The following is a 27,938-nucleotide window of genomic DNA, read 5'->3' as shown; positions in this document are numbered from 1 at the left end:
TTCATGAGCATGCTTAATTTAGGCCCATTAATTTCAGAGGGTCTGTTCTGACTGGAATTTCGTTGGATACAATCCTAGGGCTGCTGCAGTCTTAATCCCCCTTTCCTGGGAATAAACCCGGCTGAATGAAATGTGGTTTACTTCTACACAGATGTGGTTAGAATCTCCCTATAAGGCTGGCTTCAGTCTAATATCACCCTGTTAAATATCCCATTGATTGCATTCAGCAGGTTTTAGACAATGTTAAGTCTTACACAGAGTGCAGCCACGGAAAATGATAGCCATGGTAACTAAGGCCCCTTAATAAGTTTACTCTCTGTAGGACATAGCTAGATACATCTCAGTGGGACTTACTTATGTGTGGGGTGAGGCTGCATTTCACTCTATGTCAAATAGACATATAGGTAACTCAGTTTGACAACTGCCACTCAAAAGGGGCATCTGGGTATCTGCAAGAATTTTTTTCATTATATGGGGAGGGGGGCAGGTTAATTTCTCACCACCACCCTTTTTTTGAGAAGAATCGTGCTTGCATATTTTGCATTCTACAAAGGCTAAAAACATTTTTTAAGATGGGGGCGGGTCTGGAAATTATGGTTCATGGGTGGGATGCCCATGGCATATACCCCCCCCCCACACACACACGTGTGCCAAGCAGGACAGCAGCAAAAGGAGAAAATGGGCCACTTTGGGGGTTTCTGTTTGCAAATTCCTAGACACTGAGGTTTTACCCACAGCGCCACCCGCGTCCCTTGTATTTGTGTAGTGAACTGCTTAACATATGTACATGATGACAGCCACAACAGAAAGAAACTGAAATCAACCTTCTGATGGTGCCACTTTGCAATCACCACCACTATGAAGTTGAGGACAATATATAAACTCATAGGAATCACACAACTTTTTTCAACATGTTACCAGTGATCCATCCAGAGTTCCCTGCAATTGATATGCTCTCTGAACACAAAAATGAATCAGTTCCAGCTAATGCATCTCTCAGACACAAAGATGCCCATGAATCTCCTTAGAGAACACTTGTCTTCCATTTCACAGGGAAAGGACTGATTTGCCAGTAACTCTAGTGAGATTGAGAAGAGAAGGGAAACAGATAGAATGATTTAATAAGTTTCAGAATGGGCATGTGCCTATTATTCCAAACTATGGGGATTGTTGCAATTTTAAGAATCATAATAAAAAATTCATAGAATAGAGTCAAATGCACTTTTTTTAAAAATGCAGCTGCTCTTTGAAATAGGTGTGTTATTGTTATAGCAATGACAGACTTACTTTCTTTGCGGACATCACGAAGCGCAGCATTAAGTTCCTCCATTAGCACAGGAGCCTCTTTAGCAATTTTTTCCCCTTTGTCCAGTAAGTTCCAAGTGGCTTCTTCCACAGAAGCAAGGATAACACGGGCTCGTTTGGAGCATCCTTTTTTCTTATTAGAAGGGTTTTGAGGGCAATTCACTAATGTGGTAACCTAAAAACATAAAAGACATTTTAGTACTTTCAGCTCTGAAATTAAACAGTTACATTTTTCAGCATATATTAAGAAAATAATGATCCCAGATAACTGACTAATGAAGCTCTAAGGGAATTTTTATATCAAATTCATAATCCATGATTTGTGCACACAGCACTAGCATATCCAACACATGGTGTATGAAGAAATAAACTCAGAATGAAGCACACACAAATCATCTCATTAACTGCCCCAAAAGCAGCCTCTAGCTTTTCAAGCTGTTGTAGTGATTCGTCACACAAATGCAAAATATGTAGAGGTATAACAGTGGTGCTAAAACAGACATCATATAATCATAGTGTTTGCTTTGCTTATATAAGCTTTTCAGAGAGAGATAGAGCGAAAGTTGCTTTTCAATATTAAAGCTATTTTCAGGATAGTTCCTGTCAGGACTGGTCCTTGTCCTCTTCAGATCACCACACAAACGCTTCTTCTTCTTTTATAACTTTTTATTGTGTATTAACAAACAAACTTTTAAACGATCCTTATCTTTATCTATTCTTCCTCAGAGTCACTTATTTCAGATACCTTCTGAGCTCTGCCTCTCTGTGACCAGCCACTCTCAAAATGGCGAAGGCGCCCTTCCCTTCGCTTTCCCGCTCTTTTTTCTAACCTCCTGGCTAGAGCTGGCTTGTATCTCCCCTCCTCCGAATCTGAGCTAGAACTTAACCCTTGCCTTTCCTGTGAACAGCCGGTCCCTCCCTGTTGTTCCTGTTGATCTCTTCTCTTAGATTCACCGCTCTCCTCCCCCCCCCCCGGGGAAAACATTCTCCCTCTGGGAAACTGGAAACTTCTAACTCTAACTCTTCCCTGACAGTGCCCAAATATCATTTTTCTGGGCTCTATACAAACTTGTACAAAATGTTGACAAGAAAAGTGTTGCCTCCCTTGAAAAACCTCCTTCACTTTCTTTAGTTCCTTTATTTAAGCTGCTTCAGTGTAAGTTTGTCTGATTTACATTGATAGCTAGGCATGGCATATCACATATAAGTGTACAGAATCCAACGAGGACTAAACATTCTTAGTGGCTACAGTGCCAGATTTACATATAGGCGGAGCAGGCTGCAGCCTAGGGCCTCATATTCTAGGGGGACCTTGTTCTCCTGCCATTTTTTTATCTAGATTTTACTATCTAAGCCCAGTTACTTAGTAACATTAAACATGTGACATATGAGTCTATGACGGTATAACAGTTACAAAAGTGTGTACTTACTGTTTGGTAAGGTTTGTGGAAGCTTTAAAGCACGGGTCGGCAAACTAAGGCCCCCGGGCCAGATCAGGCCAGTCTGGGTCCTAAATCCAGCCAGCCCGGCCATTTAAGAACCCGCCGTGAAGCCGAGACTCCCGGCGATGGCGACGGGAGGAAGAGGCCGAGCGGTGGCAGCTCTGCCAATCAAACACCATGCCTGGTTTACCTCAGCGCAGTGCGGAGACGTCTCTGCAAATCACATGCCGCACCTGGTTTACCTCAGCGGCATTTGACTGGCAGAGATGTCCCCGCACCGTGCTGAGGTAAACCAGGCATGGTGTTTGATTTGCAGAGCCACCACCGCTCGGCCTCTTCCTCCCACCGCTGCCACCACCATGGTGCTCCTGTGGGCCAGAGAGTGGAACGGACAAGCTCGCTCTGCCTGCCCGCTTCACAAGAAGCAGCAGCAGTGGCGGCAGCCGCGGGAAGTTAAGTGCAGCACCCTCTATCTCTGGGCGGGGAGGAAGCCCGTTTTGCGCCACCGCAGCCAGCCCTTCAGTGAATGAGGCAGGTGGCAAACCAAGAAGGCGGCTGGGGCTAGGGGGGTGGGGAGGAGGACTACTTGCCCCCCTCACCTCTTCTTCCAGCTCCCCCCCCCCCCCCGGTGCCACTTCTCCAGAGTCCTTTGAAGATTACTGGATGGCCCAGTGTTTGCAGCAGATCCAGCCTTGTGGTTTGGGGCACTCAAACATCCATGGAAGTTGTCAGAGTAGTTTTCATTTTACTATAGTTTCTGGAGGCATTTTTTCATCAAAACTGAAAAGGACAGGACAACCAACATTCATCCCTGCAAACACGTTCCCTGCCTGACTGCTGCCTCTTTCTACACAAAGACAATATTTTCAGGGCAAGAGAAAACACATAGTATGAGAACTCCCAGTATAAAAGAAGAAGTGAGACAGCCTGCTGGCCACATACATCTGTCTGAAAACACAAGGGATGTGGAGAGAAATATGCCTCATTCACTAGTATTAGATTTAGGGAAAAATAACTTGCAACAAATTCATCACGGTTTAAAAATTTAAAACAAACTAGGGGGAACACACAGAAAACTCTGGCTAAAAGTGCCTGTCATACTAGAACTAAGTACAGCTCAGAGTTTGGGGAAAAGAAAAAGAAAGAAAACTTCCATAAAACAAATCCACCAAGAATTTTTGGATTATCAAGTTGACCTGCATGGAATGGAGACATAAATCAACAGTAGGAGAGAGTTCTCCTAACAGTATTAATCTCTGACTCAAAATGGCTAGGTTAAAGGGCAGTGCAAAAGAAGCAAAGTGGTCACTTCAAGCCTAATACGTAGTTTATTTATCCGCCTGAACCATTTATACACCAATAGCACCAAGTAAACTTTTATCTCACTGATGAATAAGACAAATAAAATGGGCAGCAGTTTAGTGTTCAGTTTCTATAGTCTTTATACTTTAGTTTCATACTGTAACTTTATTTTCTGCTTGTAAAAAAGGAAATGAGAGAAACATTTCAAAATTAATCTTTACCTACAAATAAACAAGGAACAGGGATTATACAGATTAGATCTAGAAAATTGGATTAGAAAATTGGATCACATTCACAGAACCACAAAAAAGTGAAGTTCAGACAACAAAGCTAAAACAACTCAGGAAGAGAGAGAGAGAGAGAGAGAGAGAGAGAGAGAGAGAGAGAGAATATATTCATGAATTGGCTAAGTGAGAATTTAGAAAATGATGAAGGGCATATGATATAGTTACAATAATAGAAAATGCAATTACCAGGGGAAACGTGTAGTCAATTGAAATAATTTACTGCAAGTAGAGGCCATTGTGAAAGTTATCACATGGAATAAATGGAATGAAATTATTGAAATATATCAGAAGGTAGGCATCTGTGTAAACTAGCTTACTGATTTACCTATATGCCAGTGGGAAGTTTTAGGTTCAGGAAAAACCAAGCTTTTATGTGAGTACTAAGGAATATGTAAGAAGGCTAAAGATTTATGAATAAAGAGCTATCAAAACAGAAGAGATTCAGCTTAGCTGCTGAACCTAAATTACTATAGTTCAGCAGAAGTCACTTTATGCATCCCCAACACCAAAACCAGAGCCTGTCAACTTCAAAACTTAACTCTGGCCATAGTTCTGAAACATTTGCAAAGCATACTCTCTGACAAAGTCTAGGCCTAAAATTGCACATGTCTCCTTGAAGTCACAAATACACAGAGGAAAGCACAAATTACACACAAGCCTCTATCTTGCCTTTTGTTCACATACCAGTTCAATAGTTTTGCAGAGAGGAGGTTTGGGTCTCCTATAACCTAGTCTGTAGTGAGTCATTGCCTACCTCCAAGCCCTTGCACTGTTCTCAGTAGGAAACAGATTTCTAACAGGCCAAAAGAGGAGGTTCAGCCTCCTCCCCAAACATTCACATATTCTAGCCGCATGTCCTCTTTTTCATGGGTATGAAAATTGAGAGTTGTCACAGCAATCCATAGTTAAAGGAAGAAGTTGGCAAATGTGTCCTCTTTTTTGCTCTTCAAAATATGGCAACCCTAGCTGTCTTCACTGTGTGCACAAATTGTGGTTTACACTAAGTTCATAATCCTTATTTTGGGTAGGCATGAGTTTACACTTTACGCAGTGGAAAATGCATATATAGCTATCCTGAGTCAATGTTTTGCTCAACTGATTTTTCTGAACTCTCATAAAATATCGCATGAACCATCTCAAAATTTTCCTAGTTTCATTTACATTCCATTACACACTTTTCCTATTTCTAATTTACCTGAATAATAAGGGGTTCCAGTAACTTCTCCACAGTATGTGTCTGAATCTGCAGGTTCCGTGGATCAATTTTCATTTTCATGTATGGCATGGCTGCTGACATTTTTTCCCTGGGAGCAAAAGGAAAATAATTTATTATGTAGTTATATCAGCAATCATGGTATCTAAAGAGCTAAGCATATATGCTTAATTACGCCAAGAAATTTACAAGCTATAGCCAGATTGAGAGGATGAGAAAGCAGCAGGAAGGCTAAGACAGTCAAAAAGACAAAACACATTCATCAGGGTTCCAAATGAATTCAACTACACTTATACATAACCACTGGTTAATCTAGCTCAGTATTGTCTATAATGACTGGAATGAATGCAAAAAAAAATATGCTCTACCACTGGCCATAGGATCAGGTGCATATGTTTCAGCACAAGAGGACAACTACATCAACTTCAGAAGGTAGAAGATGGAAACTTGCAAGTGTCAGAATTATATTCTTGAGCCAAAGTGAGAATTGCTGAGCTCCAGACTTTATAAAATAATAGATTTACAGTGCAATCCTAACTGTATCTACTCAGAAAGAAGTCCTCCTGCGGTAAGTGGGGCTTACTCCAAAGTAAGTAGGGTTAGGATTGTAGCCTTATTTGTAATCTCTCCTGGTAGATGTATGGTTTTTCCAACTATGTCTCCATCTGCACTAGGTCCATTCTCTGGAATTGCTGCCCTTCCTTGCACCACACCTTAGAAATAATCCAAACAACACTATTATGAAATAGTTGTAGATGCCTATTGTTGTGTTGTCCCTCTATGGCCCCATTCACATTAGTAGGGACCCCATCCCAGTACTGCTGCTGTTTCTTGCTTGCTTAAACCAGCCTATAGTCATACTGCCACATATAAGTGGCAACCAGACATTATTTCCAACCAGCTTACTATGGGAGGCAAGAACATAATTATAAGGTGAGCAAGTAAACTTATGCAGAAATATAATTATTCACGTCAGACAGGATCACAAGACATATAAACCATAATGTTGCAACCTCAGAGATATCTGGGGATAAATCCTGTTTAGCATATATAGATATGGCTTTTATCTCTCATTCACTTATCTCAACAATATTATTTTATACTCTGATTCTGGCAGCCTCCTTATCCCGCTGGTGTATTTATTTTTGTCACGTAGACAAGTGTTGCATCACTTCTGGTAAATACTAGCATATGGCTCAGTCCTCTTCAGTTAACAAAAAATGGCACCTCAGACTTTCACTTATGTGATATGTTTCTCATATGCTGAACTACGGGAACATCTGTTGTCAGATTCTCCTGGACATGGATTCATAAGTGTTAACATCCTGTACCATTAGACAAAGATATTGAACTATTTATCATTTGATTGTGAATCCACACCTAGAAAAGCTGGATAACATCACTGAGTTATTGCCATGTATGACTTTCTCCTACTCGATTACTTATTTGACATGGCCTTTACTAACCTCTTCAGAGTGTTATTTCTCAAACAGAGCCTTTAGCACAGTTGGCTGCTCTTCCAACTGGAGCCAAAAAATCAATAACTGGGCCATCATATAAAACACAATTATTTGGGTAGAACAGCCTTGAAAGGATTTGTGTCAGCCTATCACAAAAGACATTAATATAGTAATTCTACAACTCTATGCATGCTTACTAGGAAGTAACTGCTATTGAACTAAGTTGGGCTTATTTCTGAATAAACATGCTTTACTCAGGATCATCGTTGCACAATTCTACTAGTATATTTTTTTAACTTTTTTCTAGTACATTACATCAAAACATCAGTTAGTTTCTTAAAGGCAAAACTGTGAAAACTCAATAAAATGTGAGCTTTTTCATAACAATAAATCAACACAAAATGTATAACTTAACATACAGTATAAAGTCTTAATACTGAATGCTTAATAAAGTGCCTTGGAAGTTGACACAAAAACTAAAGAGATGCAACTTGTGTTATGTTTCCTTCCTTGATTAAATATAGACCTGTAAAAATAACTATGCAATTAGTGGAAAGCTCCCAATTGTTTTTAATCTGTGTTACCTCAGGCCCAGAGAGATTCTGTTTTATAAACCAATTCCAATAATGTTCCAAAAGTAGTGAATACCTTTTGACATCTTCCAATGCCCTGCAAATTACAAGTGCTATAGGCAGGCACATATTTTGCCAATGTTCACATAGTCAGAACCTACACATGATTCTTGATTTCAATGGGATTTATTCCCAAGCGTGCATACAACTGAAATATGAAGTCAGTATTTTGAATATTTCGTCAATATCATCCCACTATTCTTGCACATAAATTCTGGGTTCCTTAGCTAACTAGATCGCCAGAGCTGTACAATAAACTGTACAAAATTAGGTTATGTTCAGAAATACCTAATTTCTATAATTAATTGATTTCAGAGTTTGAATCTTCTTGCTGAAGTTTGCACAGAATATACAAAATCTTAAATTTTAAGAGCATATTTTTGTATGCACTTGAGACAGAAAGAATATTATTAGGTGCCGTAATTCCTAATAAATCTTTCTCTTAACAAAACTAGATGGAATAACTACACCTACAGAATTTTAGTACAAAGCAATGTGTAAAGCCACTTTGGTTTTTTCTTTCTGTATAATGAATGAACGAACGAACAAAAACTGACATTTCAGGAGTTTGAAATTTTTTGTAACTTTAACAGGAGTACTGTCAACTAATGACAGTTCCTTAGTACATGTGTGCACTATATGTTCTGACTTGCCTTAAAAAAAACAGCCAGTCTGTTTCAGTCACAGAACTCAACTGAATGGTAATTTGTGACAAAAGATTTTTAAAGGTGCAATGCTACAACACTCACCTATTTCAGAATACAAACAGTTGCCGTTCTAGTGCTGAACCAATGTCTAGGCAATTCTCCCAAAGTTTAGAAGTTCAGTGCAGCTATTATAGCTCACTACTTGGCTTATCATACATCTGCAAACAGAAAGCTTGACAAGCGCTGCAGTGTATTTCAGGGTAAGTGACAGCAGGGCCATAGGGACTTCTCGGGGGGGGGGGGATGGGCACTCCTTAAAGCTATAGAGAGCAATACTATACAAACTCTTGGACAAATAACGAAAAAATAAAAATAAAGAATATAATTCTTCTAGTCTACATGGAACATACCTGGATAAAAGATGCCTTGTTTTGCCAAGAGAAAACTGTCTTTGTTTCCAGATTATTGATGTCCCCCCCCCCTTTCTTCTCTCCTACAATTTGGTCAAATGCCAGTCTCAGCCTCAAAGCAATGACTCAGAATTTCAAAGAGGACAGCGAAGGGATTCATAAGGTTCTCACCCACTGCACTGGGATTGCAATGTTATTGTTATTTTTTCTTTTCTGCACCATGTGGCAACCCACAGAATATTGCATCTGACTCATAAGATGTATTTTGTCTTCCACCCACTTCCAAACAGAAGTATGTTGGTAAGAAACAGAACTCAACCCTGACAGTCATTTTACTTAATTGCTCTCCTTTGTGCGGGCATCTAGAGCAGGTTCTGCCCCTTTGTATATGATGGAATGAATGACTATGAAATTTCAACACTTCCCTTTAGAGTCCTCAGACTTCTTCCACCTTGAGCACTGATGGTGGAACAGCCTTCTCTGTTCACTCACTTTTACAGGACATCTTCATGTTTTCTCTATTCAGCTTCAGGGTCCCGTCCTCCTTGCCAAGCTAGAATATCTATCTGTCTATCTTGATATAGACACAGGCATTTGAAATTTCCACCCAGCTGTGGTGGTAGTCCTGCTGTAGGAATTTCATTCTATATCAAGAAGGAAACAGAGCTCTATATTGGAATAATGAATCCAATCTAACAACTGGTGCCTTTCCCACTCAACCCCCACCAATGTCATGTACTCCCGTTAGCTCCTGCCAGCATGATCAATGGTAAGGGATGATGGGAGCTGTAGTCCATATGAGCTGGAGAGCAGCACATTGGCAACCCTTGATGTAACACAAAGTAAAAGAGAAGTGCACATAAAACCACCAAATCTCTTAGGAGGCCAAGACACTGCGAAGTCATTACTGGGAGGATATGTTTTATAGTTGCAGTTAGCTCTTAATTTTATATTTGTCACACGTCGTCATCATCAGTTGATGTCAGCACAACTCTAGGAATGTTATTTGTTAGCCTCTTGTTTGTTACTGAGACAATACATAAAACACAAATCATGTTTTATAGGCACCACCAAAAAATTGTGACTATATTTTTTCTTTAATTTTCCCTTATGCAGGAAAGATGTTTAGAATGCAAGAGACTTGTTATCTGTGAAATTTTTACAGTTTTTCTTGGAATGGAAAATATGGTGTATTCTCCCATAACAGCAACCTGGCTGTTGTAAAATAGTTGGCATAAAATATTATAGTTCTATAGAGTTTAATGAAGCTAAGCCAATTTAAAGCAACAGCATGTCTGTTCTAGCTAATGTCAGCATAATGTCCTGCTCAGTTGACCTATGACACCATATGTGATAGTTTACCATTTCTTAAAAACTATGCCTTCCTGTTTTTCGAAAACAAAATAAACAAAATGGCATTTCCAGAGCCCTGTCTTTAACTGAGACTTTTACAACCTTCACCAAAAATTATAGCTTTTTTTACTTTGAAACCAGCAATTACATTACTTTGACCTAGATTACACTTTTATGTGTTTTATCCTTCATCACTTGAACCTCCTTGATCTCAGTGGCACTTGTGAGGAATTGCACACTGTCTTTTTATGGCAAATTTTTATATTTTTGAAAACCTATCAAGTTGTTCTTTAAACTTCAGCAAAAAATATAATTCCTTCCCCCTCCCCCGCCGCCCTTTTGTCATATAATCTATGTTCTTAAGCCTTTACCATTTCAGCTGCTAGCTAAATCTACCACAAGTTGAACGATTCCAGGAGAGAAAGGAAGATATCTGAGCTGTACCACCTGGACTTTTTTCTCCCCTTTCACAGGTCTTTTACCGCCTACTGCCTTGTGGAAAAATTCCAGGAGAGAAAGAGGCAGAAAGGCAAACACAACATTGGAGACTACTTTATTTGGGTTCTCCACAGAGGGCTATCTACCAACAACGGCCCTGTGGGAAGATAGAGATAGAGGTAAACAAAGAAGACATCATCTACCACTAAGGACCCTCTGGTAGGGATAGGAGAGAAATTTGATTGTTTGCATTTAAAGGAAACCTACCTAATTCACACTTTCCAAAGCAATTTACAAAATGAAACACAGCCATCCTTCAAAATTCACACTTCTCTGAATTTTGCAATGCAGTTCTTCACCAAAGTAATGTGTACAAAGATGCATATACCAAGGTGAAGTATGCATAAAAATGTATATACTCATGAAAATAGCAAGTGCATTCTGTTAAGGGAAACTGCTTTGCAAAAGCTAATATTAGGCAAAATTGCATTAAAATGTATATTAGGAGAAGATAAAGGTAAAGAGACCCCTGACCATTAGATTCAGTCGCGGATGACTCTTGGGTTGCAGCGCTCATCTCGCTTTATTGGCCGAGGGAGCTGACGTACAGCTTCTGGGTCATGTGGCCAGCATGACTAAGCCACTTCTGGCAAACCAGAGCAGTGCACGGAAACACTGTTACCTTCCTGCCAGAGTGGTACCTATTTATCTACTTGCCCTTTGATGTGCTTTCAAACTGCTAGGTTGGCAGGAGAAGGGACCGAGCAACAGGAACTCACTCTGTCATGGGGATTCAAACCGCCGACCTTCTGATCGGCAAACCTAGGCTCTGTGGTTTAGACCACCACGCCACCCGCGCCCATTTGGGGAGTCTGTCCCTGCCCCAATTCAGAACAATATTGTAACTCTGGGGAAGCATCACCAGAAGTAATAAAGAGGAATGATGTATGGATGGTCCAGTATAAATCTACCTCTAATGCCCTATTGTTGCACCAATTACATATTAAAGAAAACACTCACAAGAAGTCCACCAGGCGGGATAGGCCCTTTCGGCCACAAAAGAAAAAATATCTCATTGGGCTACCAACATTGCTTTTCTTGCAGGGCTCTCAACTTTTATCAATTACCAAACACAAAGAAATTTAGTTGGTGCCATTTTTCCATAACTTTGTAAAGAAAGATAAAGAGCCTGGCAGGATCAAGCAAAAAGCTTGTCTAGCCCAGTATCTTGTTCTCAGAGTGGCCAACCAGATGCCTGTAGGAAGCACCACAGCACTCACCCCACTCATGATCCCCAGCGTTTGTAATTTAACATGTATCTGTTCCTGGAGACAGAGTATAGCCATCATTATTAGTAACAAATGATAGCCTTATCCTCTTTCATTTGCCTAATCCACTTTTAAAGCCACCTAAACTGGTGACGGAAATTAAATTAAAAGACTAAATTAAAAGACGCCTGCTCCTTGGGAGAAAGGCGATGGCAAACCTAGACAGCATATTAAAAAGCAGAGACATCACCTTGCCAACAAAATCCGTATAGTCAAAGCCATGGTTTTCCCAGTAGTACTGTATGGAAGTGAGAGCTGGACCATAAAGAAGGCTGATCGCCGAAGAATCGATGCTTTTGAATTATGGTGCTGGAGGAGACTTTTGAGAGTCCCATGGACTGCAAGAAGATCAAAGGTATCCATTCTTAAGGAAATCAGCCCTGGGTGCTCACTGGAAGGACAGATCGTGAAGCTGAGGCTCCAATACTTTGGCTACCTCATGAGAAGAGAAGACTCCCTGGAAAAGACCCTGATGGGGACGACAGAGGACGAGATGGTTGGACAGTGTTCTTGAAGCGACAAACATGAGTCTGACCAAGCTGCGGGAGGCAGTGGAAGACAGGGGTGCCTGGCGTGCTCTGGTCCATGGGGTCACGAAGAGTTGGACACGACTAAACGACTAAACAACAAAAAACTGGTGACTGTCATCACATTTTGTGGAAGTGAATTCTGTAAGTTATCACTGCTGTTTAAAGTTTTTGCCTATCTAGAAAAGCCTCACCTGATAAAAATGTGCAGGATGCCCCTTCATCCCATGAATGAAGGGGGGGTTAAGTACCATGGCCTGGCCCTACATAAGGTCTTGGACTTGTAAAAGCAGCCCAAAAGAGGAAAGTCCGCTAATTGTAGCTTCTCCCATTAGTGTAGTTTCATTTGTGGAAACACCATATTGCCAACCATATTGCCAACCATAGTAAAAACCAAATCCTCTCTTCTGCCTAATATTGGGTCATTTCACTTGGGATAAGGTAGTACATAAAATACCCTGTTTTCAGAATAGAAAGCTTAAAGGCCCAAACCAGCACCTTGATTTGGTCCAAGAAACAAGCCCTATAAGCATGTGGGTAACAAACAGAGTCAGAACTAAAAGAAATGTAACCATAAGCCACTTGTCATTGGTTGATGGAAGTGTTCTGATTCCAGCTCCCATCTTACTGTAACTGTCACTTTGAGCAGTTACTGGTTGATATGGGGAAATGAAAGAGGCTGAGATATAGAGCTATTACAGTCTTTCTTGAACCTTGGAGCTAGGTCAAAGTATTGCTGCAAGTCTTGAGCTAGGGCTGAGTTGGGAACAGGGAAGTAGAAAAGAACAGAAGGAAAAATGCAGGTTAGGATTGTACAGTGGTTTAGATAATGAAGGATGCTGTGTAAGGTGCAGGCGATTAATAAGCTAACAACTTTTTCTGACAAGCCTATTATTGCTGCCTGACAGGCAGAAACTTAGTTGGTGAAGTTTTTCCAGTATGGAGGTGAAATGAGGGGGAAAGCTTTGCTTGCTAAATTTCTGCCAGCCAAGCAGCTGTTAAAGACACAGGAGCCCTACCAGGAAAAAACAGCTTCGAATGTTTACAAGGTACTGCAGCTAGAAAATTCTTCCATTTAAACTAGACTCACCCATGTTATAGTTGGACATTACCAGGTGATAATGCTGGCATAATCTGCCAAATTCCACATATCAAGATGCTGTTAAAGGCACATTAGCAGGCTAGGCTGTCCCCTCCCTCCCTAGCTAAAAACAAAGCAGAACATAATGATTTGTGTGTTTGATTTGACTATTTTATCTAGTACTTAGTAGAAAAGGACATAAGACTGATCTTCCCCTGCCACAGTGTTTACCTTTGAGAAGTCAGATATACCCGTTTCCAAGTTTGTCTATTAATATTCCCTGACTGCTTACAAATACTGGAAAGTATAACAAGTTGATTTTCAACCATCTTGCAATACCTTTGTCTCTATATGTGGAAATGGAGAAAAATGAAGATAAGAGCCTTCCTTTCTCCTTTGGAGGAAGACATAGAAGATAATCTAAAGAATTTGTGAATACAAACAAGGAGTATGTAATCTGCAACTTTTGACCTGATAGATTTGTTGTTTTTGAAAAAATGTAAACAAGCTAAGAGACTGCTATTGACAATAAGTTGCCTATGAAAATATTTTACTAGAACATTTTGCTTGATTTTTACGGAGAAAAGAGTTCAGGAATGTATGGGAAATGGTGAAATAAATTTGTGTGAAATTGGATACAGGCAGAAAGTACAGTATCAGCTGGGAGAGGTGTGCATAGTCACTAAAATGGTGCCTACCAGTCTGTACATATTATAGAATGAAGGGTGCAATCCTAATTACATTTACTAGGAAGTAATTCCTATTAAACATCAGTAGAACTTGAGTCCGAGTAAAGATATCCAGGGACTCAATTGGATTTGCCCTAGTAAAAACATCTAGCTCCAGGCTGTAGGGAGAGCTATATGTGCTTGCTCCAGCCTTTGTTGTTAAAGCAATTTTTGGTGACATTTTATTTTATAGCAGCAGGTTGAATTGTGTCTTCAGATGGGCTATAGAAAGTTTTGGAGGAAACACTGTTTAGAATAAGTCAGGCTATCAGCATTCTATAGTTGATCTCCTTTGTAATGCTTTTTAAAAAATAAAATAAAAATCTTTTAAGATATTTTAGTTTTTTGTTAGACATTCAAAGCAACATATTTAACTACCTTCAGTGATGTATACTATATAATTTGATGTTTTCATGCAGACTGTAGACAACTTTGAGATTCCCCCCCCCAAGTATAAAGTGGTATAGAAATGAAATGAATAGTAGTAGTATATTGTTGTTGTTATTATTACTACTACTACCATTTATATACCACTTATAAAGTGCAAAGGAAGCCACAAGGAAATCAAGCAAATGTAAATATAGTGTAGAAAACAATAAGAGCATCAAAATCTATAAAAGAGGATTTCACTATCCAGTACCTACTAACCATCCATATCTCAATCTACCTGCACTTTCACCCACACAAAAACAAACCCACATGCGAACACCCTTTCCTTCACTCTTAACAGTTGCCAACTCCAACAATCCCCTGAATACAGATACAAAAAGACCATACATACTCGGTTGCTGCTGAAAGTCATTAGCCTGCCAGTTCTGTTGTCCTGTATCAATATTTTTAAACTACTCCTGATGATGCCAGTTTGCTCTTCAGAAATAAAACAGGGATAGTATACTAAAACGCTGGCAGCCTCACAGTGAGACTAAAATCATATCTAATTTAGGACTACACCAACCCAAATAAGAACCTCACACCATTCACCCAACCCTTCATTTAACAATCACATATGGTTATCATATGGCTGAGAAATAAAGCTCTCACCCTAGTCAGCCACCAATTTCCACTTGAGATGTGGTCAGTCTCCCTTAACTTCTCTATCCTCTCACCCTGAGGCAGCAGCACACATTCCCACATTCAACCAAAACACAACCCTAACAGGATCAGGGCCCTCACAACACCCAAAAGCTGTAACACCTCTTTAGAACTTCATGTGCAGAAGTGGAAAGTCCACCACCCTCTTCAGTAGTTCTTGCTGCCAGGAGATACTGATTTTGGGGTGAACAAAGCCCACCAGGAGGTGGTAGGTGCTGCAAATACTCCCAATTCTTACTGCTCAGTTTGAAGATGTTAACAAGGTTGCAGCTCCTTGGGAATAGGAGACCAGGTATTCTCAATTCACCCTTGTGGCCCCTTAATGATTTGGCTACAGCTGCATCTCATTATCTAGCTACTATTTCCTGTCTTCCACCACATGAGAGCCTTCATGTTCTCACTCTTCAGCTTGTGACAAGGCACAGGCTTTATACTGCATGCACACTCCTTGCTAAATGGGCACAGCTGTAAATTTTCCAGTGAAGAAGACAAACATTAATGCCACAATGGCCATGGAGACATGCACACTGCCTTGCTCCTGCAATTGAGGGGGCTAGGGCTGCACAATGTCAGCATGCCATGTGCACATACCACAGGGTGTGCTGCCATGCCATGTGGACACCCCGTGGCTTGCGAGCATGCCTCACATGCAACCACCACCTTGCTGAAAATTTTCAGGGGGCCCTGACCCCCGCTTTCACCTGATCAGATAAAGCAATCTGAGTACTATTCCTGTCAAAATTAAAAGTAAGGGCCCATGTGTAGCTACTGTAGAAAGAGACACTGAATTCTTTCCCGTGAAAACAATAAATTCTGCTCTGGCTGTCTACATACAAATAGGAAACATTTACCTAGCTGTTCCTGCAATAAAGCTTATAATTATTGTTTCAGTCCACACGACTGTTGATAATCTATCATTCTAATCCTATTCTCCCTTCCTTTCTCTTTACCTGTCAGGATGCTGATCCTTTCAGTTTAAAGTGCCTTCTGCTGACTGAGGTCCCCTGTTCAGGTAATCAAACTACCTATGCTAATGATTTAGCTTTTGAGGTCTTGAGTAGCCTATTAAGAACAGAGAGTCCTGTGATACCTCTAGTAACAAATAGATTCTGGAGTAAGCTTTCATGGTCTATCCAATGCACAACTGCTCTTCTCAGACAGAAGTAGAAAAAATATGCAAGGTATCAAATGAATGCAATGAAATGTAAATGGCAGAGTTTGCCGCAATTAATTTATAGCTGAAATGTATGTAGAAAAAGTGGAATGGCCATGACACTAACAGCAGTAATTAATTATAATGCAATCATCTTAGCATTGTTTGGTCAATTAATATCTGTAGTAGAACATAGTTATTTGGGTCATTTTTGTGAAGAAAACAACTAACACATATGAAATGATAACTGTTACGGGAATGAGTACATTGCCTCTGTTCATATTCCAATGAACAGAAGCAACCTTCTCGTTCTGATTAATCAGTTTTTTGTGGATTCTCCTTTGAATGGTAGCTTTCAAATCAGTAGTGGAATGCTCTGTGAGATGAAAGCATTCACCTTTTCGGTGGGAAGGGTGAGCAGCCTCCAGCTGTACACCTGTCCATGATTTCAAACCATGATTTCACAGGGATCCTGACCATGTGGCTGCTTCTATGCACATATAGCTGTACAGGATGCTTTCAGGCATGCAGCCAAATTCAAGGATGTCAGGGTATACAGTGGTACCTCAGGTTAGGTACTTAATTTGTTCCGGAGTTCCTTTCTTAACCTGAAACTGTTCTTAACCTGAAGCACCACTTTAGCTAATGGGGCCTCCCGCTGCTGCCGCGCCACCGAAGCACAATTTCTGTTCTCATCCTGAAGCAAAGTTCTTAACCCGAGGTACTATTTCTGGGTTAGCAGAGTCTGTAACCTGAAGCGTATGTAACCCGAGGTACCACTGTATGGGTAGATGGTGGATTAACAACAGGTGTGTGGCGGGCAGGGCAGTCCTACATCCTTTCATTAGGGCTTATGTTCCATCCACTTACCACATGATAGTGCATTCAGACAAGGTATTATTCAACACATACAACATCACTTCAAGATGTCTGAATTTTACATATGCACATTCAGTTATAAATGTCATGGACTATAAATTATCTAAGGGACAATTGTAATCTTCCAGTGGTTGAAAAGGTAAATTATCATATTGCTAGCGGTTGGCGCTGTGGGTTAATCCACAGAGCCTAGGACTTGCTGATCAGAAGGTCGGCGGTTCAAATCCCCGCAACAGGATGAGCTCGTTGCTCGGTCCCTGCTCCTGCCAACCTAACAGTTCAAAAGCACGTCAAAGTGCAAGTAGATAAATAGGTACCGTTCCGGTAGGAAGGTAAACAGTGTTTCCATGCGCTGCTCTGGTTTGCCAGAAGCAGCTTAGTCATGCTGGCCACATGACCCGGCCAATAAAGAGAGATGAGTGCCGCAACCCCGGAGTCGGCCATGACTGGACCTAATGGTTAGGGGTCCCTCTACCTTTACCTTTAGTGTTTTGTGTAATTTGATAACTGACAGTGCTTGGTTACCAGTTGATAAGTGTTTCAAATTAAGGTCAAACCCTAACTGCTATGATGGAGGGCAAAGGCCAAACTACAGGTTACATTAAATGTGTTGTTGCAATTACCTAATGCATCTGGGGGTGGTGCCCCGCAAGACGAATGCCTCGCAAGACGGAAAACTCGCTAGACGAAAGAGTTTTCCGTTTTGGAGGTGTTTTGCAAAACGAATCTCCTATGGGCTTGCTTCGCAAGACGACAATGTCTTGCGAGCTCCTGCTGGTTTTTGTCCCCTTCCCCCCCCCTTTTTTCTAAGCTGCTAAGACGCTTATCAGCTTATCCGATCAGCAGATAAGCCGCTAAAAGCAGCTAAAAGCCGCTAATAGCGCTAATAGCGCTAATCTGCTAATCCTTCAATGGGCTTGCTTCGCAAGACAAAAAAAACCGCTAGACGAAGAGAATCACAGAACGGATTCTTTTCGTCTTGCGAGGCACCACTGTAAACAAAAGCAGCCACAAGAAGTGGACTCAACCTTTTTCCTTTGTACCAAGGACATTATGACCTCCACCCCCCCACACACAAATAAACACTGCTGTGTGTGAAAGTTCAAAGAAAGGAAAGAGAAGAAGGAAGGAGGAAGAATATATTGAGTTTTTGCCTTAAACTGGCAGAAAAAGAGCTTTACAAAGCTTACATAATTGAATTCTCCTTCACAGAAAATAATTATCTGCACATAGAAAACTAGATTTCAAAAATAAGAGTGTCTAACTTTTAATCTGATGGGTTCTACCCCTCACTCGCTTAGTCATGCTAGCCACATGACCCGGAAGCTGTACACCGGCTCCCTCGGCCAATAAAGCGAGATGAGCACCACAACCTCAGAGTCGGTCACAACTGGACCTAACAGTCAGGGGTCCCTTTACTTTTACCTTTACCCTTCGCTCCTATTAGCATACTATACGAGCCCCCATCTGTAGTTCAAAGTGGTACAGTCAAAGCATATGTTTGCCACTTTATATACTGTTTTTGAGAAATAAGACACTTCCAAGTGGTCTGTTGATTGAGAATTCATCATGATTTGTTTGCACAATATTTGCAAGGAATTTATATTACACAGCATCAAGCAAGTCTTATTCCACAAAATGTCAGGTTCCTATTTTTACTTTTGGAAGTGCACAAGAAAACCCAATCCACTTTAATTGCCCAACGTGAATTTGCTGGTGTATGATTGAAATACAACAGCAAAATATTGGAAGTCTGGAAGCACCCCTTGTCACCCAAGTTTTATTTATTTATAAATAAATAAATAAATAAATAGGTGTTACAAATATCTAAAGGGTTCTTGCCTCACTGTCTAACTGAGCATATAAAAGGCTATCCCTTAAATTTCCTGTCCCTTGGAAAATGGGGAGCATGAAACAATATCTAACCAAGACAATGAGATAGGTTTTTTAGGGGGGGAAAGCTTAAATCTTAACTTCAAGCAATAAGATGGTCAGATTCTCTTATAAAAAAAATATTTATAATCTAGAATATTAGTAATATTATGACTAGCTTTGTTGCATTGTCTGTAAAAAAAATGCAATTTAAGAACTATCGTTATTGCTAAGTAATCTTTTGCTTTGCCATTATAGCATTTTAGCCAAGGCCTATTTCCTTGAAACTCAGCAAATGCCACTGGAAAGAAAACAGCAGCCATCCAGGTATATTTCTGTGAATAAGGAACAACTGGATTCTCCCATTTCTTTATCTAAGGGTATGTGATTTTTTTTATTTAAAAAAAGTCATTTTCATTGTGAATTTGAATTAAACTATTGCTCCTACAGAACTGGTAGCCTGGCCCAGTTTGCATATTTCCCATTACATTTTTGAGGAACTAAAATTGACCATATTACTACTTCACAGAAAAGCAAAAGAAATAGTACCATCTCTATATAAATATTCATTATACATGAAACCATGCATATACCATATTTTTCGCTCTATAACACGCACCCGACCATAACACGCACGTAGTTTTTAGAGGAGGAAAATCCGTAGGCATGCCACCTGTAGGCATTCCCTCCATAACACGCACAGACATTTCCCCTTACTTTCTAGGAGGAAAAAAGTGAGTGTTATGGTGCAAAAAATACGGTACATACAAGCATGCATATACATGTATTGTAAAAGAGAGCCAGAGGTGTTGTCAGCTCAATCCAAAACACACACACAGACACACACACACACACACACACAAATTGTAATAACTATGAGTTTTATAATAATTTTGCAGACCTTGCAAACGTAGCAAAGGGATTTGCTTTCATTGCATTGGCTGCAAACATGGCACATTCCCCTTTTCTGGGTGTTAGAAGTAGCAGGTCCTAGTGGTTCTGAGACTACCTAATTTTATTCTTGGGCATGTAGCTATGTATGTAGAGGAAGAGATGTACTTTCAGATTTCCACTCCATTTTGGGTTGTTCAGCTTCCAAACCATGTAGCCATTTAAGCGAATCACCACCATTTGATAGTGTAGTGAAGCATATGTGAATACGATCAGGTCACAGGTGTCAAAGTCAGTTTTAGTTTTTATTATAACAAAAGAGCAATCTTAGGCTTGGATTTGTGGTTATTCATGGAAGAAAGGAGAATCACCATGCTTCTTTTGCACATAATTTGCAATTGCATACCCAGGCACAGAAGCATGTGGGCCATGTGGGACAGCCCCAGGAAGGATTAAGATTTATGACACCAGTGCTTGGGTTGAAATAGGCCACAACAATATTGATTACAGGTGTAAGCAGGCTTTGGAAAAGGCATTGGCTATGAATTCTGCATCAGCCAGTCTGCCTGAGCTGGGTTACTCTGGATGGAAGGTTGCCCTATGACTCAAACTGGGGCGCTATCCTTAGGACCGCCAGAGGTAAGGGTACTATGGCTCATCAGCCCTATGTTGGCTCCAGGACATAAATATCCTCCTGGACCCCTTTAACAGGGTACTCATTTGGCTAAAATTCAAACCCCACGCCTAATCCACCATAAATTATGACAATTGTTATGAGGCAGGCGAAAACCTACAGACCAGCTATTTGTCAGCAAGAAAAATATTCTCCCAGACTCTGAATACGGCAGCTGAACATTCAGTACCAATGTCAAGCCAACACTGTCCAGGCCACACCATCCTAGACAAGGTGGAAAATCCATCAATGATCAGAGAGGCAGAGGCAAGGCACAGCTCCCATTCTAAATCTCTGGTTAGGACCTGGTTGGAGACGTCCCACACCAAATCTGCCTCCATCACCACGCCTCTCCACTCTCTCCTGATTGGCCTGTTTGAATCAGGCACCCTGCAGCTGGCCTGCTCAGTCACTGGCTGTGCAGACCAGATTTAGGCTCCAGGCAATCTGGCACCATGACTCGCCCATAAACTGCCACTCCCCAAGCATTCATGGGTAAGCAATCAGTGTCAAACCTTCTTGAAAACCGAAAATACTGCTACTGACACTTCTGGATTCACGGGCAAGGAATTCTGGAGATATTTCTGGTTGGCTGGTTTGTTTTCAATGCACCAAGCAGAAAGATTTTGATGATTTGGAATTGCAACAGCCAGGTGTTTTTTTTCCATGGTTTGTGAGTTTGAGCATTTGAGCAGTGTTGGTCATCTTCCACTATATGACACTGCTTGCCGATTGAAACATTCTCATATGACACAGACACCTTTGAGAGTGTCTTACAGTGTGAGTTAGAATTATCCCAAAAGCAGAGCCAGCATGTTCTGCTCAATATATAAAAAACTGATAATGTAAAAAACACAAGGAACATTCTAATTGATTGTGGGAAGGGCATTGTAAACCTGTGGGGTATTACTAACCATAATACCATGTGTAGTGATATTAAGTGAAATAAGTAAATTGTGTATTATTGCAATAGACAAGTCAGTTTTCACCCTCTGCTCCTTTCTCACAAGAAATGGAAAGAATCTGATCTGAGCATCTGCATACATAAAGAATAACTAAAATATTTAACAGCATTTTTCAGGATCACTCCATCTCTTAGTAGTTTTGTGCAGTTTTTCTTTCATTCCAGTACGGGTATAATTGTCCCCAAAGCTGTTAAAATATTAACATGATTTTTTTACTAGATTTAGGAGAAGTCACTGAAACATATGGCAAATCACAACTTACTGTGTTTGAGAAGCATCTGGAACAGGCTTCCTCAAACTCAGCCCTCCAGATGTTTTTGGCCTACAACTCCCATGATCCCTAGCTAGCAGAACCAGTGGTCAGGGATGATGGGAATTGTAGTCTTAAAACATCTGGAGGGCCGAGTTTGAGGAAGCCTGATCTGGAACATGGTGTTGTGGAAAACTGACACAAATCACTGTTGGAGTACATTTGCGTGGAATCTACACACGTTAAAAATTTGTGAAAAAGTTTTGTTTAAATCGTTTTGAAAAATGCATTGAATTTGCTATAGCTCACAGTCGTCATCTAGTGTCAGAGTTGTATATTGCACTTTACAACACATTCAAAGCCTGAATAACCACAAATCCAAGCCTAAGATTGCTCTTTTGTCAGAGTTGTATATTGCACTTTACAACACATTCAAAACGTTTTATCTGCAGCTGTATAGCTGAGTCCTTGACTTCACCTGTTAATGGAGGGTTTACAAAGCTATGGAGAAGCTCATAGTTTTCCTGTTTTTGTGATAACACCTAGCTACACCTCATTCTAGGGCTAATGGTAAAAGAAAGAGTTTCATTTCCTCTGTCCCATTTTTAAAAAGTTTGCCCTTTTTAATATTGTAAGAAGTGCCTTTTTTAGGTAAATGCAATAAAATATGTCTCTAACCCTGTTTTAATGCTATTAAAAGTTTCTGGGTTGTTATTGTAAACTGCAGGAAGGCAGGATGATGGTGACTCCAGTCAACTTTGAGGCAACAGACTTTAAGATCACTCTCCCAGAGTTGCAACATTTGATGGAATTTCGAAAGAAAGATGCAGTGAAGAAAATAAAGGAACTTTATGGTGACATCTTTAAAATCTGTGCAATGCTGAATACTTCCCCCACACTTGGGATACTTGGTTCCAAATCAGAAATAGACGCAAGGAAAGCTGTATTTGGAAAGAATTTTATACCTCCTAAAAAGTCCCTAACTTTCCTGGAATTAATGTGGGAAGCACTGCAGGATACGACATTATGCATCTTAGAAATTGCAGCCATTATATCACTGGGACTTTCTTTTTATGATCCAGGAGGAAGTATTGCAGAATGTCGTGCACATGAATTTGGAGAAGAAGAAGAAGAAGGGGAGGCTGACTGGATTGAAGGATTTGCAATACTTGTATCAGTACTTTGTGTAGTGTTGGTAACAGCTTTCAATGACTGGAGTAAGGAAAAACAATTCAGGGGGTTGCAGCAGCGCATTGAAAAGGAACAGAAATTTACTGTCATCAGGAAAGGGGAGTCAGTACAGGTGCCAGTAGCTGAGTTAGTGGTTGGGGATGTTGCACAGATCAAATACGGTGACCTTTTGCCAGCTGATGGTTTGCTCCTTCAAGGACATGATCTAAAAATTGATGAGAGCAGCCTCACAGGGGAATCAGATCATGTCAAGAAGTCTTTGACAGAGGACCCCATGTTGCTTTCAGGTACCCATGTGATGGAAGGCTCTGGAAAAATGGTTATTACAGCTGTAGGTTTAAACTCGCAAACAGGAATTATCCTCAGTTTACTTGGAGTTGGAGAAGATAATGAGAAAGCAAATAATAAAAAGCCAGCCAACCCTCATAAAACTGCTGGAAACGAAACAAAGGAAAAAGAACAAACTTCAAAACACAAAAAAGAAAAATCAATTCTACAAGCAAAACTCACAAGATTGGCTGTTCAGATTGGAAAAGCAGGGCTGGCAATGTCTTTAATCACTGTTACTGTTCTTATAGTCTATTTTTTAGTTCAAACTTTTGTGATTGAGAAGCATACTTGGACTGCTGAATGTACACCCATTTATATACAATATATTGTGAAGTTCTTTATTATTGGAGTTACAATCTTGGTCGTAGCAGTACCAGAGGGCCTTCCACTTGCAGTCACCATCTCACTTGCCTACTCTGTGAAACAAATGATGAAAGATAATAACCTAGTGAGACATTTGGATGCCTGTGAAACTATGGGTAATGCAACAGCAATTTGTTCAGATAAAACAGGAACCTTAACCATGAACAGAATGACAGTAGTGGAAATTTTAATTGCTGGCACACATTATAAACATGTTCCTGAACCTAAATTAATTCATCCAACCATGCTGAATTATTTGCTTAAAAGTATTTCTTTAAACTGTGCATATACTTCAAAAATACTGCCTCCTGACAAAAAAGGAGGCCTTGCTCTTCAAATTGGCAATAAGACTGAGTGTGCTTTACTGGGCTTGCTTGTGGAATTAAAGCAGGATTATGAGGCTATGAGGACTAAGATACCAGAAGAGAACTTGTTTAAGGTATACACCTTCAATTCTGAAAGGAAATCAATGAGCACAGTTTTGGAAAACCCCAATGGGAGTTATCAACTCTTTAGCAAAGGTGCTTCTGAAATACTTCTTCAAAAATGCACCCATATACTGGATGCTGCTGGGGAACCTATATCCTTTACTAAAAAAGAGAAGGAAAATGTGATAAAAAATGTGATTGCACAAATGGCCTCTGGGGGACTTCGCACCTTATGTCTAGCATTCAAAGATTTTCCAGCTGGCTCAGGACCAAACTGGGACAAAGAAGATGATATTTTCAGTGACATGACTTGTATTGCAGTTGTAGGTATTGAAGATCCAGTAAGACCTGAGGTTCCTGACGCAATAAGAAAATGTCAGAGAGCTGGTATTGTTGTACGTATGGTTACTGGGGATAACATTAACACAGCTCGTGCAATAGCTGCAAAATGTGGAATTCTGCAACCCGGGGAGAACTTTGAGTGCTTAGAGGGGCATGAGTTTAATAGACTAATACGTGGTCCAGATGGACAGATTAAACAAGAGCTTATTGACAAGATTTGGCCTACGCTTCGTGTGCTTGCAAGGTCCTCACCTGCTGACAAGTACAACTTGGTAGAAGGGATCATTAACAGCAATATCACAGAACAAAGGCAAGTGGTAGCAGTAACTGGTGATGGTACAAATGATGGGCCTGCATTAAAAAAAGCTGATGTTGGCTTTGCAATGGGTATTGCTGGAACAGATGTAGCTAAAGAAGCTTCTGATATAATTCTTACTGATGACAACTTCTCAAGCATTGTCAAAGCTGTCATGTGGGGTAGGAATGTATATGACAGCATTTCCAAATTCCTTCAGTTTCAGCTTACTGTTAATGTAGTAGCAGTGGTAGTTGCTTTTATTGGAGCAGCAGTCACCCAGAATTCACCTCTGAAAGCTGTTCAGATGCTGTGGGTCAATCTCATTATGGACACACTTGCTTCTCTTGCTCTAGCAACAGAAAAGCCAACAGAGGCTCTGCTGGAACGAAAGCCTTATGGCAGAAATAAACCTCTTATTTCCCGTACAATGCTAAAAAATATTATGTTTCATGCTATTTATCAACTTGTAGTTGTCTTTGCACTTCTTTTTGTGGGTGAAAAATTATTTGATATTGAAAATGGGCGAATTGCACCACTACATGCCCCACCTACCCGGCATTACACTATTGTTTTTAACACATTTGTAATGATGCAGATTTTTAATGAAGTCAATGCACGCAAGATTCATGGGGAAAGAAATGTTTTTTCAGGAATATTCACAAATTCCATTTTTTGTTGTGTTTTTGTGGGAACATTGATTACACAACTAATCATTGTTCAGCTCGGAGGGAAGCCCTTTAGTTGTGCAAGTCTTACACTAGAGCAGTGGCTATGGTCAATCTTCTTTGGCCTAGGAACATTGCTATGGGGGCAGCTGATTGTATATATTCCAAATAGGTTCCTGGGGTTCCTGTGGGAAGTTGGTGATCAACCACCACAACCTGTTGAAGATGAACAAATGGATGGTGACACAGTGATTGACTTAGGTGAACAAGAACTGAAACGCAGTAAGTTTCTGTGGTTCAGGAACTGGACTAGAATACGAGTTCAGTGCGGAGCAGTGAAATCATTTCACGAGCCCTCATATAATAAAGATGTGCATTCAACAAATATTAAAACTGCATAATACAACACGAGTAATGAATATGAAAACTTCAAATGTTATTGTATTTCCATTTCAAAATGTAATGTGCACATTAGCAATATTAGGAAATGGATGGAATTTTTTCTCCGTACTGGTGAGTGAGATGCTTTTTAAAAGTTCTCTGACAAAATAGATAGACCTTTCTAGAAGATATAGGAAACAACATAAGGAATCAAAATAAAATCCTCTTCAAAATGTCTTCATATATGGGTCTGAATATTATATTAGCTGACTTTTAATGTACCTTGAGCCTTTAAATTTCTTTTTTCCAAGGCCATCTTCAGAAAGAGGGAAAGTGATTGATGAAGCCAAAAGCCGTGTCGTGACTTTTTTATATTTCTTGACTTAAATGTGATATTATATTATAAATTATAGAAGTTGAATAGCTTTTTACTTTTGCTCCTGTTTATACTTATAACTGATATCAATTAGCTGAGCTGCCTTATGCCCTCAATCACCTGTTTGGAAATGTGTTACTTTCTCAAGTATTTTGAACTCTTTCTTTAGCTGCTCTGCTTTGAATGGAGGGGGACAGATCTGACTACAAACAAGCCAAGCTTATTTGCATTTTCTTATTGCTAGCTGCTTATAAGCAAATATTATTAAATAATAAAAATGCTAAAAACATTTTTACTCTTGTTGCTTAATTAAGAGGAAGGGGCAAAACAAAAAAAAAAAAAAACCTAAAGATGATGTCAAAATAATAATTAACTACACACAGAAGGAGACATGGTAGACTAATGACCCACCCTAGTTTATTTTATATTCCCTTAAAAAGGGATACAACAGATAGGGGTCTGTAAACCCTCTTTTTACCCTACTTTTTGTAGAATTTCAAAGATCTTCAGCATTTCATCCTGAACTAAGAACCCATGCTTTCCATTAGGAATGGGGAACCCCTGGCCCTCCAGAAGTTATTGGACTCCAATTCCCATCAGCCCCACACAGATTTTAAAAGGACAGGTCCCCTGCCTAAGCTGAAAATTGACTTCTCAATAACCAAAGGAATATTTCCCAAAACTGTATTGTTGCACTTGAACTGTGCAATTGTTACTCAGTTTTAACACAGTACATGGCAGCGAACCTCTCTTGAAATTGCAGCTACCACTGCCCCCTTCATGATTAAAACTGTTACAATGGAAGTGTAAAATTCAGGGACACATTTTACATTCATGCTTCACAGTATCAGAGTTACACTTAGAAAAAGTAATCCAAAAGTGTGGGAAATGACCAGGGGATTCAAATGATTGAAAAAACTCTACAATATTGAGTTGCTCAGAAATGTGCCCTCAGTTAGGGCTTTCTCTTAAGAGTTATGAGGGCAGTGAGGATATGACTGTGGGAGTGTTACAGGCACCAAATGACTGAAGTACACAATGATGCTAGTGACATGACAATCTGCCCTTCGACTTTAAACTTATTTTCTTTTCTTTTCACGGTGCAGTGTATCCCTTCAGTGCTAAAATGCACACACACATCGTTTCATTTATTTAGAAGAAAAAATAGCAAACTTCCCCTGCAATTGCAAAGAGCCAGCAAACCAACAGCTATTTTATCCCTGCTTTCTTTCCATCATTTTAAAGAGGGCTTCCTCTCATTGTTTCTAGTCCACCAAACAAAAGGAAGAGGAGCAAGGAAGCTAATAGCAGCAACAGTGCTGGTGGTAGCAACCCACACAACTAGTCCAATACGCTGCTGCTTCTACTCATGTCCATACTCATAGCACAAAACAACATAGCACAAAGCTACTTCCCATAAAACCTCTATTTTACACCTGTAGGAATTGTATCTTCAACCTCGGCCCTCCAGATGTTTTGAGACTACAATTCCCATCATCCCTGACCGCTGGTCCTGCTAGCTAGGGATCATGGGAGTTGTAGGCCAAAAACATCTGGAGGGCTGAGTTTGAGGAAGCCTGAACTAAATGGTGGGGGGGAAGTATGCAGAGACCCAAGACTGAGTACAGTCATACCT

General features: G+C 40.2%; 1 protein-coding gene and 1 pseudogene across 8 annotated transcripts in view; one reads left to right on the top strand and one right to left on the bottom strand.

Moving 5' to 3' along the window:
- CTNNA3 (catenin alpha 3) overlaps positions 1-12,857 on the bottom strand; it is a 559,480-nt gene extending 546,623 nt beyond the window's left edge. Inside the window, exons 1-3 of one of the 5 annotated variants that reach the window (XM_081190844.1) lie at positions 12,539-12,857; positions 5,532-5,640; positions 1,288-1,480 (exon numbers count right to left, since the gene is read on the bottom strand). In XM_081190844.1, coding sequence (XP_081046970.1) covers positions 1,288-1,480; positions 5,532-5,633 — 295 coding nt within the window. In that variant the 5' untranslated portion in view covers positions 5,634-5,640; positions 12,539-12,857. Of the gene's footprint in view, positions 1-1,287; positions 1,481-2,050; positions 2,306-2,735; positions 2,853-5,531; positions 5,641-8,390; positions 8,526-8,698; positions 8,735-12,538 lie in introns of those variants that run through there. The other 4 variants (XM_081190843.1, XM_081190842.1, XM_081190845.1 and 1 more) reach the window with 4 other exon arrangements.
- Positions 12,858-12,968: 111 nt separating this feature from the next.
- On the top strand, positions 12,969-26,591 carry LOC308585265 (plasma membrane calcium-transporting ATPase 1 pseudogene; annotated as a pseudogene). 3 transcript variants are annotated; one of them, XR_014013502.1, is made up of 5 exons: positions 12,969-13,393; positions 13,791-13,873; positions 16,203-16,257; positions 19,408-19,529; positions 22,656-26,591. The product of XR_014013502.1 is annotated as a plasma membrane calcium-transporting ATPase 1 pseudogene (transcript). The 3 variants fall into 3 exon arrangements; XR_014013500.1 differs by lacking the exon at positions 13,791-13,873 and having other exon boundaries at positions 12,969-13,147; XR_014013501.1 differs by lacking the exon at positions 13,791-13,873.
- Positions 26,592-27,938: the final 1,347 nt, after the last annotated feature.

This window comes from Podarcis bocagei, assembly GCF_964188305.1.
Source record: "Podarcis bocagei genome assembly, chromosome: 4".
NCBI classification, from domain to species: Eukaryota; Metazoa; Chordata; class Lepidosauria; order Squamata; family Lacertidae; genus Podarcis; species Podarcis bocagei.
Note: the sequence above shows the minus strand (reverse complement) of the source record. Positions and strands in the feature narration are given on the sequence as shown.